Below are 16,832 nucleotides of genomic sequence, written 5' to 3' on the forward strand. Positions count from 1 at the left end.
AGCAGAGACATTCCTTTGCCAACAAAGGTCCATGTAGGCAAAGCTATGGTTTTTCCAGTAGTTATGTATGGAGGTGAGAGTTGGACTATAAAGAAAGCTGAGCGCCAAAGAATTGATGCTTTTGAACTGTGGTGCTGGAGAAGACTCTTGAGAGTCCCCTGGACTGCAAGGAGATCCAACCAGTCCATCCTAAAGGAGATCAGTCCTGGGTGTTTATTGGAAGAACTGATGCTGAAACTCCAATACTTTGGCCACCTGATGCGAAGAACTAACTCATTGGAAAAGACTCTGATGCTGGGAAGGATTGAAGGGAGGAGGAGAAGGGGACAACAGAGGATGAGATGGTTGGATGGCATCACTGACTCGATGGACATGAGTTTGAGTAAGCTCTAGGAGTTGGTGATGCACAGGGAAGCCTGGTATGCTGCAGTCCGTGGGGTTGCAAAGAGTCAGACATGACTGAACTGAACCACACAAAACAGGACTCATTAAAAGAGGAAAATATGTGTCCTTTTGAACAACATGAATTAGTGGTAACTCACTAATGCCGTGACCCCTCCCCTGTTTTACTCCCTAGAAATCCTCCCTTACTTCTGTGATGGTAGTTAAATTCTCTGTGGCTTTGCTGTAGGTTCTTAGCACCCTAGCTGTTTGTATTTAATACCTTATTCTGGTGTTCAGGCTGCTCATATTTTATAAGTCAGAGTTGCTGGCTTTTGTTTCCCATCTGGGTTCTAAGGACTCAGAATAACTTGAAAGCTTAAAATGAAAAGGTAATACTCTCAATATAGGTTAATGTGCATACATATACACAATAGAAAATGCATGTGTACATTTAATTGTATCTTTATAATTTGTATTGATAGGCAAACTGTGGACAAGAAGTATGAAGGTTGCTTACAACATTCTGCATAAATTAGGTACAAAACAAGAGCCTATGGTGCGACCTGGAGATAGGGTAAGTGCAATTTAAATTATTGAATCTGCAGGACATGTGATCTGAGGTGGAGAAGACACCTACTGTTTTAAAGTTGCAAAGTTTAATGCCTCCTAATATTCATATTACCAAATCAGGCTTTCTTAACATTTATCACAGCCCAGGAGAAATTATTCAGCAGGTGTAACGTTAATAGTAGCTCAGTGAGCTTGACTGTAGTAGTTCTCATGGGTTATCCACAAGGAAACTGGGACTTGAGAGAATAAGAGTCATATCAGATGAAGGCATGTGTCCAGAAAATGGTGTAGCCAGTGCTCACAGCCATCTCTGTCCAGCCCCAGGACGTATGTTCCAACCCCTGACACATGTGACCTAATGTGAAACAGCTGTCTGTCTGAGGATGCAGGACAGTTGCGTGCTTGTGGACTTTTTTATATCAGTCAGTGATAACCAAGAATCCTTGCAGCAAACCGTGGTACATTCCTTTCCTAGTATTAAATCTGTAGATACAGTCTACTGTCTTTCGTCAAGAAGAATTGTATTCTTACTGCAGTATGCCAGTTTACTGAGAATAGATGTTAGTATTTCCTTTTTAATGTTACACACAGAGCAGTTAATCTGGCCCAAGCTTTACCTATGAATAAGATGTGGGCCTACATGTAGAACCTACTTTTCTTGCCTTAAGTGGAGTGACTTTTTTTCCATATGTTGCTCTGTACCTTCATGCCCCAAGACTGGGTTATCGACCTGCACCAAAGGACTCCAAATGAATTTTATGGAAGTTTCATTGTAGAGCACCATAAATGAGCAAGAATACAAGCTATGATTTACTTATGAGCTATTAGAAAAGCATGGGTTCATTACGAGGAATGTTTAATAAGATTACCGCAGCCCTAGGATTCTGTGGTAGACTATGATTCTTTGCAATTTAATGAACATGTTTGACCTCTAGCTTTTAAAAGTCAATCATGGGTCTGATATTTCCTCATTATAAAACTTGCTGTAAAGCTACAGTAATCAAAACAGTGTGGTATGAACACAAGGACAGATACAGACCAAAGGAATAGAATAGAAAGCCCAGAAATAAATTCTCACATATACGGTTAAGTGACTTTCAAGAAGGATGCTAAGACATTAAATGGGAGAAGGGCTAGTGCACTCAACAAATGGTGCTGGGAAAACTGGATATCTGTAACCAAAAACCCAAAATTGAATCTTTATAGCATATATTGGGGCCTCCCAGGTAGTGCTAGTGATAAAGAACCTGCCTGCTGATGCAGGAGACCCAAGAGACACAGGTTTGGTCCCTGGATTGGGAAAATCTCCTGGAGAAGGGCATGGCCATCCACTCCAGTATTCATGCCTGGAGAATCCCATGGACAGAGAAGCCTGGCAGGCTACAGTCCATAGGGTCTCAGAGTCAGACATGACTGAAGTGACTTGGCACACACATAGTGTATATTAAATAATTAACTTAAAATGAATTAAAGACCTAAACTCTTCGGATAAAACATAGGGGAAATGTTCCATGACATTGAATTTGGCAATGATTTCTTACATATGGCACCAAAAGCACAGGGAATAAAAAAAATTGGTAGATTGCACTTCATCAAAATTAAAAACTTCAGTGCACCAAAGGACATTGTTGAGAGTGAAAAAGAAACAGAATGGGAGAAATGTTTACAAATCATATACTTTACAAAAGTTTAAAAACCAGCCACAGTGCTTGAATAGACCTTTTTCTTTGGAAAATTTACAAATAGCCAAATAAGCCCATGAAAATATGCTCAGCATCACTAATCGTTAGGGAAACATACATCAAAACCACAGTGAGATACCACTTCACACTTATTAGGATGAAAAAATAATCAGTGTTAGCAACAATGAGAAATTGGAACCCTTCTTTTGCTTTTAGGAATATATAGTGGTGTAGCCATTGTGGAAAACAATACTATGGTGGTTCCTTAAAAAATTTAAACATTTGACCCAGTAATTCAAAAAAAGTGAAAGCAGGAACTTGAACAGATAAGCATCTACACTACTTTTCACAGCAGCAATATTCACAAAACCCAAAAGGTGGCAGCAGTTCAAGCATCCATGGTGGGGTGAACAGATAAACAGAATATGGTATATTCATACCATGTAATGTTATTTAGCCTTAAAAAGGAAGGAAATCCTTATATGTTCTACAACGTGGAGGGACTTTGAGGACATTATGCTCACTCACAAGAGAACAAATGTTGTATGGTTCCATTCATACAAGGTACTTCGAGTACTTAAATCCTAGAGACAGAAGAATGAAGGTGACCAGGGACTGAGGGAAGGAGGAAATGGGGAGTTAACTGTTTATGGGGGCTGAGTTACAGTTTAGGAAAGTGAAAATGTTCTGGAAATGGATAGTTGATGATAGTTTTACAACAGTATGAATGTACTTAATGCCACTGAACTGTATACTTCAAAACAGGCAGCATGATAAACTTTGTTATATTCATTTTACTACAATAAAATGTCAGTTGCATGGATAATGTCTTGCTTATAATTTGGTTAGTAGGTCTCAGTAGAGTCGTTTTTTTAAGTCTTGGCCTGCAAATTTTTAAAGTTCATTTTCAGTAACAGTTGTAAAATAAACCATCTCTGTTCAGCTGTGAGAAAGAATGTCGGACACAGAAATACAGAACAGACTTTTGAACTCTGTGGGAGAATGTGAGGGTGGGATATTTCAAAAGAACAGCATGTATGCTATCTATGGTGAAACAGATCACCAGCCCAGGTGGGATGCATGAGACAAGTGCTCAGGCCTGGTGCACTGGGAAGACCCAGAGGAATCAGGTGGAGAGGGAGGTGGGAGGGGGGATCGGGATGGGGAAAAAAAAAAGAAAAAAAAAAATAAATAAACTTATTATGAAAAAAAAAAAAGAAAGAATGTCGGGACAGATTTTGATAGAATATGTGAAACCATTCTCTTCAGCAGCAGGTGGTTTGAATTGTGTGAGGAGGGCTGCATTTCTAAATTATTCCTTTGAAAGGTATTCATGTGGCTGGGATATGGCATGTGCATATAAATGCCTATTAAATAAGCATATGCCACTGTAGTATTTGGTTGATAGTAACCTTCTATCACAATAAACAGGTTCTTTACCTCTTTGAAAATTTTTTTAAATTAAATGTAATTCTCCCAAGGATAATGAACATTCTGTCTTTGGCATAAAAATTATTGATGCTTTTTTTGTGGGTGACCCTCTTAATGCACTTTGCTCGGGGTACCTGCTTGGGCTTTGAAAAAGCATTTATGTGCCTAAGCTGAAAAGGTTTCAGGATATTGTAGTGGGAGCTGTGGAATAAACAGATGCATCATATGTGAAGCCTGCCTTCAGGAAGCTTGCTATGTTAGGGAAAAAATGAAGATATTGATAATTGGCTCTCTGTAAGTTGGAAAATGAAAAAGGTCTCCAAAATAGATGGTGAGAGATACAGCTGGGCTGCTTTAGAAGGACAGAGAGTGTTCTCATTTTGGGAGCTTCTGGAATCTGAGACTACTTCTTGGGGAGAAAAAGCAAGCCCCGAGCTCTTGGTCAGTTTCTAGGACAGAGTGGAAAGGACTGAGGGGAGTTCTGTGGTGTGTGGCTGGTATGGGAAGACCAGTGGAGGAGAGCAGATCAAGGAGGTGGTCTGTTGATGCCTGTTATGCTCTGTGCATAGTTAAGTGCAATGAAATGCCAGGGAATACATAGGGAATCGAACAAAAAGAAACCGTGTGGGTTTATGAAAATGAAGCATCCATATGTATGCTTCCAGTGTATTGCACTGGAATCACTGTGCAGTTACCAAAACACAGGACTTGTGACTGATAGAGATACAAAAGGGAAATGTGGTGAGAATGATACAAATAGTCTTCCCTTTCTTAAATCCTTAAAAAATTCAATTTTGATTCTAAAAGAGGTTGTAGGTATTGACTGTTTTCTATGTTACTTTTATATTTTTGAGAGCATAATATACAATTTTGTATTTTGCTTTAATTCACTTGATGTTAATATAACATTTCATCCTGTTTTAACCCAACTCTGCAAGGTTATATAACATGACGTTTTCAGCATGAACTTTAGTGATCAAGCAGTGGGAATTTTAAATCCTGGATCAAATTGACTGTCCTTTGAACAGAGCTGGGATGGCACCAGACCAGAATCTTGGGGATTCATTGATCCACAGTCTAGCTGTGGAAGCAGCGCTGCCTTTTGCTCAGTGCTGTGCTCTTGAAGACTCCTGCATGCAGACTGGTTGCCCCAGGAGGACTTTGGGGTGGAGTCACTAGTCTGGGGAGGAACTGCAGCATCTCCTGTATTTTCCTCTGTTTTGGTTCAGGGAGAGCAGTCTTAGCAGCAGTGGTGCCCCGGATGCTTTGCAAATGTTTGACTGAATATTGTTGTTTTGCCAGATCCAGATCTAAAAACAGATGCTGTCTGCTCTCAGACCACCAGTTGAAGACAGAATACCTGAGGCCAGTGTAAACCTCAGATCATTTTTAAAATAGTTTGTGGTTTATATGCAGAGATGTGCAAATAAATTCTTTTGTTCCTCCTTGGAAGTCCTACTGATGGTAGCCTGGCATCTGCTTGGGTGTTTTGGGGACAAAATTAAGATTAATATCTTATTAACAGTTTTTTTCAGAGAAGGCAATGGCACCCCACTCCAGTACTCTTGCCTGGAAAATCCCATGGACGGAGGAGCCTGGTAGGCTGCAGTCCATGGGGTCGCGAAGAGTCAGACATGACTGAGCGACTTCACTTTGACTTTTCACTTTTATGCATTGGAGAAGGAAACGGCAACCCACTCCAGTGTTCTTGCCTGGAGAATCCTAGGGATGGGGTTGCACAGAGTCGGACACGACTGAAGTGACTTAGCAGCAACAGTTTTTTTGCAGTTTCTTAAAATTCTTCAGTAGTGCAGCATGGTTTTTAATGGCCTTATGGTTTGTTTCATTTGGCTCTCATTGTCTGATTTTAGTAAACTATAGGAATGCCATATAGAAAGGAAATCTTCACATAATCCCAAACTTAATTTTGTTTCCATCAGCTATCCTGAGTTGCTTGCAGGGTCAGAGTTAAGATGCAGCCTTCTCTGTCTTTAGCTGTTATCTGAATCCTTTATGCCAACCTGCTTACTTAGATGTGGAGGTGATTAAGATGTTTTATCCAGCTGTTCATGACAAAGTTAGTAACTTCTAGTTAGGGTGTTTCTAAAGAAAAATGGGTTAAATTTAATAGAGTAATACAAAAAACATATATCTGCTAAATCAGGGAATTTATGTGGTTAATTATTAACAAGGAAGGGCAGTGCCGATACAACAGTAGCGCGTGGGAAGAGCTTGTTGTTCACATGAGACAGAGTCCTACAGAGATGGGGGGCGGGGGCGGTAACAGATCCGAAAGTAGGACTGCCTATTCCATCCTAAAGGTGGCTGCTCGGGCTGGAGTAGGGAGGGCTGCTCCAGAGGGAGCCTCAGGCAAGGGAGAGCAAGCAGACGGACCCTGCGCTAGCTCCACTGCAAACCTGAGCGCCAGGTGAACATAAATGTGGTGAAGATTTGTCAAACACTTGTTGATAACATACAGGACAAACTTGACAAGTGTACATATATCACTAAGTGCACTCATGAAAATAGAAAGCATTATATCAAGAAGTTTTTGCATCAAACATGAGAGTTAATACTATAAAATATAAATACTAGCAGATCAATAGGCACAGGAAATGAAACACAGTTCATATAAGAATAAATAATTATCAGCCCATCTGGTAAAAGATTGTTCGTAAGATTCTTTTGAGGACTATCAGAAAACATTTGAAAAGTCATACAATGCATTGTTTGGCTATTTGGATAGTAATTTAAATTTACCTTTTAGAATTCCATGATTATTCTTCTCCTAGCTCTTCATAGGCTGAACCCAAGAGGCAGTGTGTGGCAGAAGGTGTGGGCCGGTGTTCACAGAAGCCTTTGCTGTGAGGGCCGGCCAAGCCTGGGGCCTTTTGGATGGGTGCCATTCATGGCTGCCCGCCATGTGCCAGGCATAGTGGGAGCCTTACACATTTTCTCACTTGACCTTTACTACAACACTAGAATGTAGGTTCTACTAGCTAGTATTCTCACTTTTCAGGTAAGAAAACCAAGGCTTGGGATGCTAAAGTCAAACTGGGGTCAGAATAGCATTGCTCTGAGTCCAGCACTTTAGGGAGGACGTGCCCCGCATGCAGTCACCATGGTGAAGACCATGTGGAAGCACAGGAACACTCTTTAGAGCCCAGTAACAATAGTGAGAGACAAGTAATGTATACACAGTGGTTTCCTCTGTGTAAAAGTACGTGCTGTTGGGGAAGATAACATGGAAACAGTATGGATAGTTGCATTCTGATGCGGTGGCAGAGAGGACCATGGATAATCTGTTTGCCTTCCACATGAGCTAAAGGAAGAGTATCTGATAACTTATTAAAGTGTGTCTTAGTAAAATGCGTTTTTAAACGGGGCATCTTAATTTTTTCTAGTGGAATGGTGTCAGTGTTAATCCTTCTCTCTCTCTCTGGGTCCAGGTGGCACTGGTGTTCCCCAACAACGACCCTGCTGCCTCCATGGTGGCTTTCTACGGCTGCCTGCTGGCCGAAGTTGTGCCTGTGCCCATTGAGGTGCCCCTCACCAGAAAGGTAAAGAACCCATCTTTCTATTGAGGCCTCTCGACCAGGAATGTCAGCTTGGTCATACTGAAAGGTTCTGTTGTGGGGTCAGAATGTGCAAACAGTGTCTGTAGAGCTTTCCTCTCAGCAGCATGTGTATTGGAGAGCCCAGGGCTGCCTACCTTGTCTCTGAGACTCTGTGCAGTTCTCAGCGGCCGTCCCAGCCCTGACTCTGTGGTCAGCTCAGTGGCCGGAGTCAGCTGCTGCTGCTGGTGGTGCCTTCTGTGTGTTGAGCAGGGTGATCTGCCAGAAAGCCAGGCATTCCAGTGTCTTGTTTTTCAGTGTCACTGTGCTAGAAATCTGAGTAAATGGTAGATTTTTTACTTATTTTTCAGGGGTGGCAGTTGTCACATTTGTTCGGGTGTTAGGATGTTGTCAAGTCCCAGGTTCAGCTATAATTTCTTGAATCTTATTCCAAAAGAAGGATAAATAACTTATCTTCCTGTCACAGTTGTAGTGTAGTCCTGTGTCAGAATCCTACACAGCAGTGTGTGTCTTTGTCCACGTAAGTGACTGCTTCTCGCCCCGCAGACCTGCAATAACTTTGGAAGGGAGGGTGAGGAGAAGAGGCTCTGCTGGGGTTGGTGCTGATGGTCCCCACTCTCTGATACTGTGGAAGGAGACGGAGCCCACGGCTGTGGGGTGGTTCTGCCACTGCTTGTGTTACAGCTTGTGCCCTGGGGCTCCACCCTGGATTCACCTGGCATCGTTTAGCACATCGTGAACAGACTGTGTGAGGTGACTCTCCCAGCTCCAAAATGCAGGGCTTTCACGTGCTCAGGCTCAGAGTTTCCAGAGGATCTTCCAGCTGTCTTTGTGGCTATTATGATATAAAAATGGGGAAATGCCTCAAGGTCTGCTCATGGTGTGTGGGTGCCTTTGAAACTCTGCTCCTGGGGTCAGAAGGAGAGAACGTGGGATTACTTAGAACATGATTGGGGAATGGTTGCTGTTTCCATTTCCTGGGTACAAAACATGCAAGTTTTCTACTTGGCCTCCTGGGTGCACTTGCAAGGAGGGCCGGACCCTCCTGGGCAGGGCTGCAAGTGGCTCTGGAAGCGGGGTGAGCCCCGCAGCCCCTGACATCAGAGCCCCTTCTAGTGGCCTGAGGAGAACCCTATTTGCAAGGGTTTGCCTCTAGCATTCCTGGGGTATGATAACACATCCAATAAAGTGCTTCCTCATCTCCCTGAGCCCTGTGACCTTCACAATTGACAGGGAATGCAGAAGGGCTTGAGGATTCCCTGAGCAGTAACCATGGTCTCCCCTGTGGTTCTCTGGTGGTGTTGCTGACCTGGGAAGGCGCTCAGGTGTGTGATGCTCCTTTTTAATTGACACCTAATGCAGGGGACTGGGGTCTTTTGGATTCTCCAGTGATAATCAGGAGGGATTTGTAGGCTTACAGGTGGAGACACAGATTCTCCATGAGCACATGAGTGGACCCCTGAATGTTTATCCTTGTGAGTGGCAGTTGTTGTTCACTCATCACACGTAGAAAGTAGATTTGTCTACTTTATGTCTAGAGCCTGCTGTCTTCCAGACCAGGGCTGGTTTGCAGAGGAAAATCACTTGAACAAAGAGGCAGCTACCTCTGCCACATCCTGACCAGGAGTTGCTGAGCGAAGGCTCGGTGTCTCATCTGCACCTGTTGGGGTTCCTGAGACTTGCCTGTAGCCGTCGTAGGTGTTCCCGACTGCGGCCTGCCACATGGCTCTGTCTCACTTATCTCCCGGGCCCATTCAGACCCTCATATGGTCACTGTTAATCTGAGGAATGGGAACCCTCTCTCAGAAGAAAAAGCTGGGGTTCCTTCCTGGCCCTCTCTCCTTCAGAACACACCTGAAAGGACAGAGCCAGGAGATGACTCACAGGCTGTCATGAAGCCAGAAGCTGTGCATTGGGCTCAGTCTGTGCCTTCAGAACATAATGTTTGTCCTCAGGAAACTTTTCTTACTTTTATTTATTTTTTTTCAGAGTTGGCCAGAAGGTTTAATCCAAAGATTGTCCTCAGGCAGGATACAGCCTTGTAAAGACCAGACCTACTCCCATAATTTATGTTTTAAGATAACAGAATTAGCCAGAGGGTTTAATCCAAAGACTGTCCTCAGGCAGGATACATTAATCCTAAGGAATGTAGAGGAAAAAAAGTAAAAAAGTTTGTCTTCTCCCTCCTTGAATATTCCAGACCTCTCTCTCCTTGGGGACCCCTAGACTTCTTATCAACCTGCCTAGGAAATGACTCTCTCATTCCCCCCTTTTCTTTTAGGAGAATTATGTTGCCTAGGAAAAAGGGGCGTCGTTCTCATTCCATAACTGCTTCCGAGCTGACAAGGGGCGTTGTCCCTAAATTGGTGAGGCAACATATTCTCCTAATCCTCATAGTGAGGATGTCTGATCTAGGGGCTCCAAGTAATAGTTGGAGGAGGCTGTGGCACTCACAGGAGCTGGGACAACTATTTGTAAATTAAAAGCTTTTAGACAGTTAGAAAACCCCATTATACGGTTACAGATGTAAGGCAAAATAGTCATTAAACCAACTTAAAATCAAAATGAAAAGTCACATTATGTCCATAGTTACATCAGTCCATCTTAAGGTTGTTAGATGTCATCAGTTTAAGAAGAGGCATCACATGCGATTGTTGAAGGTATTTGCAGACTTGGAGAAAGTCCTTTCCTTGAAGTGGAGATGTCTACCACGGGAAGCCTTCCACTGATGAAGAGGGGAGTGCTCTGCAGACCCAGCAGTTAGACCGATTGTGGAATGCAGCATAGGAGTGAGCCCAGGACAGGAAGGCATTGTCTTGAGGGTCAAACGGCAGACTCAGGATTTCTGGAGTCAGCAGAAGTAGGCTCACATAGATTGTCAGGCCCATCTTGTCCTGAAGGATCCCGGACGAGCCCCCAAGATGAAAGGTTGTTGCTGAACGATGAGACGCGGGATTCTTGGCCTCCAGAGGAGATGAATTCAATCTGGGGCCAGAGACGAGGCTGGATTGCTCAGAGCTTTTGTGTAATAAAGTTTTATTAAAGTATAAAGGAGATAGAGCTTCTGACATAGGCATCAGAAGGGGGCAAAAGAGTAACCCCACTTTTCTTACTTTTAAATGAAAGAGTGCACTGGCTTGGTTGCCATCAGCATGAGGTGAGACGCGCACAGTGGCACTGGTGATGAAGTTTTGAATCTTTGAGAACCAAATTTTCCAAATTTTGAGTGTTGCTGAGCCTCATAGAACAACTTAGTCCCATGTGTGTATCTTTATCCTTATTCTTGGAATGAGGAGTGAAGGCTGGTTTTTCACTCGAGAAGTTCATAGTAGTAGAAAGGGATATCCCTCTGGAACTTGGCCACAAAGTGGACAGGGGCACAGGGGAACCTTCAGGGTCTGTGCCACAGTGGGCAGGTGTGGATGGTGGTTGTCCTCTCCACCCTCTTGAGGGTGCTGAGCTGGTCTGTGAAGGCCATATGACAGTAGAGTAGACCTGTGGGCTGGTGGGAGCTCTGAAGCCAAATTCACATCTGCCAGCATGGGGAGCGGCAGGGCTTACCAGAGGCAGAATTGTGCATTCAGTTCCGTAGACCAGAGACCAAGTGAGCCCTGAGACCACAGGAGTCCAGCCCGGCAGCACCTGGCGCATCAGCATCTGCCTCTGGACTCAGAGGGGGCTCACTGTCCTGCACCAGTGCAGTCTGTCCGTACCTTAGAATCTAGCACATAATCCACTTGCTGAGACGCTAGCAGTTTGGGCAGACAAACATCAAAATTGGAAAAGCACCAGCTAGTAGTTTCAGGGCCACAAATACAGAGTTCATGAAAGAGGTCTTCCATATACTCACCTCACATTTACTAGAGAGAATCCTTCTCATGAGTATAGCTGATGCTGTCTGACTGGGAGACTGAGATGGGACTGGGTAAGGGATGGTCACGTGCCACGTTTAATGCTGCTTAAGTGTGGGTGTGGAGAGACTGCCTAACAAGTGACGACACTCATCAGCTCTGTTGGAGAAAGGATGTCAGTGAGGGGAGAGGTTTGCACTCAGAGGTGGTCCACCTTTTTCTTCTACAGCAGAGGAGAGTTTGTGAGATTTTGTGGCCCTACAGCTCAGCTCTACAGAGAAAGGGCCCCAGCCAGCACAGGCCAGAAAGAGCCTTTCCAGGGAAAGTCGCACCGGCAGCATGGGGGAGGGGAGCACTCCAGCCGCAGGACAGTGATTCTCGTGCCTCCTGAGCAGCTTCTGTGGAGCCTTTCCCACACGGTGGCGTGGGGTATGGGTGGGCTCCCAAGGATCGGGCTCAGGGCGTTGACCCGGAGTCCAGGAGAACTGACCCATGGAGTGCTGAAGATGGAGGCTCTGGGGTCAAGCTGGGCTTAGCTTCAGGGGTCCAGGTGTGTGAAGGAGACTCTGGGGGCCCTCTGAGAGCAGGCGGCGGGGTCTCATCTCAGCCCAGTGAACAGGCAGGGCTGGCTCTGCGAAGTGGGCATACACCTGGACCTCTGAGTAGAGTTTCCAGACCAAGAAGACGCTGAGGAGCAGGTGCAAAGCTGAATTTCATGGTAGCCACGGATCCTGATCCTGGTTACTCTCAACCCCTCCTCTGTGTTTTAGGGTCTTTAGGAGGAGATGTTAGAAAGACAGGACCTAGGGGACAATAGGCCTCCATTGTGAGCCCTGGCAGGTCTGACAGTTGCCCTGGGGGCTTCCCTGAGCCGCTTTGAGTGCCCTGTTTGTAGGTGGTCCCTGAAAGTTCATGATCACAGAGAAGTGCCTTCCTGTCCCTGAACCTGGCTGCAGAGCCATCTCCCTGCCCCTGGCCTGGTCCAGCTTTTGATGATGTGATGCCTGCATTCACAGTGAAGTGACAGATTATATAATTCTCTTTGAAAAAGCTCTACTTGAAGGAAGTCTCACAAGGTTCCTGGGATGGGAAGGTCCCCATGCGCCAAGCATCAGGCCGCCTCCCCTTCTTGGGGCCCAAGGCCATGTGGAGGCTGGTCATGCAGGATTCCTTGTAGAGAAGAGCTTGTCGGTCTGCAGTGAGACATGGGAGCTAGGCACTGGGAAGATCTGGTTCTGAGATGTTGATGCTGCTGATTTTACTGGAGGGGGAAGGAAGGAGCTGATGGCCTAACCACAGTCCTGATGTTTCCCTTCCAAGAACGCTGGCTGCGCCACAGCTTTGTTTTCTGAATCATAGCTGGAGGGAGTGCTGGGAGTAAGGAAAGTGAATTAACTGACCTGTGGGCAGCTGGGTGCTTGGGATGGCGGCACCCAGGCCTGTCTGTCCCACAGTGTCTGCTCCCAAATGCTGCTGCTCAGTCCGTGCGGTGGTGCCCTCACTCCATGATGGCATGTTTGTTTCCGTGGTGGGCATGGGTGTGATCATAGACTTTTTGGGGTCAGTGTCCTGACCAGAGGCATGTTCTTGGATCCTCTCTGTGGCCCATGGTCATGGTGTTGTTCAACCGGAGGGGAATGAAACGAGACCCCATGAGTGCACCAGCACGCACCGAGCTCCCTGTGTGCATCCCTCACAGCAGGCCACAGGGATGGTGCAGATGACAGGACTGAGGCCAAGCTTGTGCCCTGTCCAAGGTTAGGTAGCGGGCAGAGGGCATGAGGTTTGGCCCCCACCATGCAGACGTCAGCCGAGCCCTGACTCTCTGAGCCTCTCTTGAGGGGTTCGTGCCATCCCAGGGTGAGACCATGCTTTGTCAGGAAAGTGCCATCACCTCTACTCGTGACCTTATCTCCTTGCTGCCGTCTCCAGGATGCAGGAAGCCAGCAGATCGGGTTCTTGCTTGGAAGCTGTGGGGTGACTGTAGCCTTGACAAGTGATGCTTGCCATAAGGGGCTGCCAAAGAGCCCAACGGGGGAGATCCCACAGTTCAAAGGTGAGCCCGTGCTGGGTGGGGAGAATGTGCCCCATGGCCTGTGCTAACCCGCTATCCACACAGGAGGTCTCCCAGCCTGCATGTGGTGGGCTCCGGCTCCAGGAGGCTCACAGCACCTTGGCCATGCCCTTAGACTTGGTGGAAACACAGAGACTTGGTCTGGCCTGTGCTGCTGTGGATCTTGCCATTAGCAGGAAGGTGGGGTCACACCTGTCTTGTGAGTGATGCTTGCCTGAAAGGAACTTGTTCTTTATTTCCAAGGTTGGCCAAAACTATTATGGTTTGTCACAGAGTCAAAACATCTCTCTAAACCTCCTCGAGATTGGTTCCCGCACATTAAGGACGCAAATAATGACACTGCGTATATTGAGGTGAGTTGCTGGGTCTGGACAAGGTGGGGAACTGAGCGACACGTGCTGCAACCCTTACACAGCTCAGGGTCAGCGGTGGCTGTGGGCCTGGAGCTCTACCCTCCTGGCCCCTTCTCATTGCAGTATAAGACGTGCAAGGATGGAAGTGTGCTCGGGGTGACCGTGACGAGGATCGCGCTTCTGACCCACTGCCAGGCCCTCACACAGGCGTGTGGCTACACAGAAGGTATGGGTAGACCCCTGCTGGGGGAACCTGACCCCAGATCCATCCCTGAGAGGTGCGTATTGTGCCCACCAGTCATGAGGAGAGTCAGATTAAGTTTCTCCCTGGCTACCGTGACAGTCCATCTGTTGGACTGTTTAGTTGGCGTCTTACTAGTCTGCAACCAAAACAGACACCGTAGGCTGGGGCTTGAACTGCAGTTGTTGCCACCTCACAGTCTGGAGGGTGGAGCCCAGCGCCCAGAGCTGCAGGCCCTGGTTCCTGGCCCGCGACGGTGCCTCTGGCTGTGTCCTCACAGGGCCTCCTCTGTGTGCCAAGGGAGCTCTAGAGCCTCTTCCTCTCCTTGTTAGGACACCATTCTGTTGGCCCTGCCCTATGGGCTCCTGTAACCTAACTGTCTCCTCAGAATCCCATCTCCAGACATAGTCACACCTGGGTTAGGGCTCCAGGGTAAGAATTGGGGAGAAAACAGTTCAGGCCATAACACATAGTTGACATGGTTGGAGTGTGTTCGCCCATGGATGCACACCAGAACCTCTGTGGGGTCTTTACAGACATGCCCCGTGCTACAGTGCACCCCTTCCCTGCACTGCCTCGGGGGTTCTGGGGCTGCACTTCACACTTGAGTGTTGGTTTCCATGGTGTGCTTTCCTTGCATTGCTTGGGGTGGTCCTGGGAGCACAGGCATAGTGTGACTGCAGATAATAACCATGCTGACAGTGCTGACGGTTCCTGGAAGGAAGGGACAGATCACATACCCATAGCTCCCTCCACTGGAAAGGCTGCCATCAGGTCTCCCCTGGCCACTGGCTGCCACTATGCTGGAGTCTCTTCCTGGAGTCTGTCAGGAGTCATGGAGGAGGCACTTTGCTCTTCTTGCTGTTCTCATTCTCTCTCTCACCATCCTTCTGGCAGTCTCCCTTCTTAAGAGCAGTGCACTCTCTCAGGAGATGTCCGGTTCCTGGACAAGTGTCCAGATGTTTCGCACATGAAGACACATCACTTCTGATGATCACCACCTTATTTGTCAGTTTGAATTCCAATTTTTTTTCACCACCTCATGACCTGTATTCCTTACCCTAATTTCCCAAAGGTCCAGAGCCGTCACTCTTGTGGCCATTGGGGAGGATAGATAATGTAAATTTGCTCCCTAATTCTCTCCATTAAAAAATCTTGCATCAAATAGAATACAGGCTGTGTATTTTGAATGTCCCTTTTTGAAATGGGGGCAAGGCACCTGATATGAGACTTTGGCGAGCATTCTAGTGGTGCGTTTGCTGGAAGTTACCTCCTCCTGCAAGTACACAGCATTTCCCTCTCTTGAGAGAACTTATGAGGGACATGAAAAGAATATTTTAAGAAAGAAAAAGGGAGGGGGAAAACACATTATAAAAGGAGAAGGAGTGGGGTGTTTTAAGTGATGGTTGAAGAGCTGCTGCTCCAGGCAGGCCACTGTCTCTGAGGTTCTAACTGGAGGCTGCAGCATTTCTACAGAGACAGTGGAGTAATACTTTTCTAAGACCCATTCCTTGCCACTGATGTGACACTGAACTTCCTTTGTCCTTTGGTCCATGACTGTCTTTTGTTAAAATCTTTGACTCTGTATTTGTACAGCTGAAACGATTGTGAATGTGTTGGATTTCAAGAAAGACGTTGGGCTCTGGCATGGAATCCTCACGGTGAGTGTGACAGCCTGGCTTTGCTGTCCTCTTTACCTTTGCATGTGCTGAGTGTCAGGGTTAGAGTCATGACCTGACCCCTTCCTCCCACGTGATAAAGAGAAGCTGCCATTTCTGGAGGTCTTCGGTTGTCAGCTAACGTAACTTCCGAAAGCTCAGCAAACCAGAGGGTTGTTAGCTACTGGTATGTGTTAGGGGCCACGCTCTGGGGCTGCAGTGTGAGCATGGCGTTTCTCAGGCTCAGGAAAGTTTAGGGTCTCCCTTCCCGTGGGCGGCAGCTCAGATTGTGCAGAAACCTTGACGTCTTGTGTTTGGGTCACTTTGCTCACACATCTGATTTGGCTGCAACATTCTTGTTTTTCTCTCTGAATCGTCTAATGAACGTTTCAGGAATTATGCTACAGGGGAAAAGTAGTTACAGATTTCCCCTTGGTCAGAACTTAAGCATGAGTTGTAGAGGCCTCATTTTTGTTAGTGCCATGTGAGAAGTGATGGCCTTCTTCAGGATGTGTTCAGCATCACTTCTTAGAGGCTTCCTGTGTCTGTTGTACATGTGATGATTTCCACTCATCCATTTTTCTTTTTAAGTTTCTTTTGCTGAAACTTTATATCTTTTTTGAAGCAAAAAATTCTAGCAGTTTTACACAAGTGATTGGAACATAACTCTAAGAAATAGGATTTGTTATTTCCTGATAAACCAGAAGTTATTAGTACAAGAGCTTGCAAGCATCCTGCAGACAAAGGTTTGGGGCTCCAGCTGAGCAACTTCTTCCCATGAGCGCCTGGACACTCATCAGTAAGACATACAAGCACAGCCCCCCATGTACACTCCCCTTGTCTGCTGGTGTTGCAGGAAGAGCACAGCCCAGAGGACCCAAGTTGGACCTTGGTCCTTCTCCTGTGGCTTGTGACACAGCACACTGCCTGCTCCCGTGCCCAAGAATCGTTTGTTGCCCGAGTCACTGAGCCTCGGTTTTCCTATCTGTCTAGTGGGAATGATGACCTTGTAT

At 46.3% G+C, this 16,832-nt stretch overlaps 1 protein-coding gene across 1 annotated transcript in view; it reads left to right on the forward strand.

Moving 5' to 3' along the window:
• Positions 1–16,832, forward strand: part of DIP2C (disco interacting protein 2 homolog C) — a 297,423-nt gene that overhangs the window by 208,607 nt on the left and 71,984 nt on the right. Inside the window, 6 exon segments of the mRNA XM_043885135.1 lie at positions 867–958; positions 7,517–7,627; positions 13,426–13,549; positions 13,811–13,920; positions 14,044–14,146; positions 15,758–15,822. Of these exon segments, the coding sequence (XP_043741070.1) occupies positions 867–958; positions 7,517–7,627; positions 13,426–13,549; positions 13,811–13,920; positions 14,044–14,146; positions 15,758–15,822 (605 nt within the window).

This window comes from Cervus elaphus, chromosome 23 (genome assembly GCF_910594005.1).
Source record: "Cervus elaphus chromosome 23, mCerEla1.1, whole genome shotgun sequence".
NCBI lineage: Eukaryota > Metazoa > Chordata > Mammalia > Artiodactyla > Cervidae > Cervus > Cervus elaphus.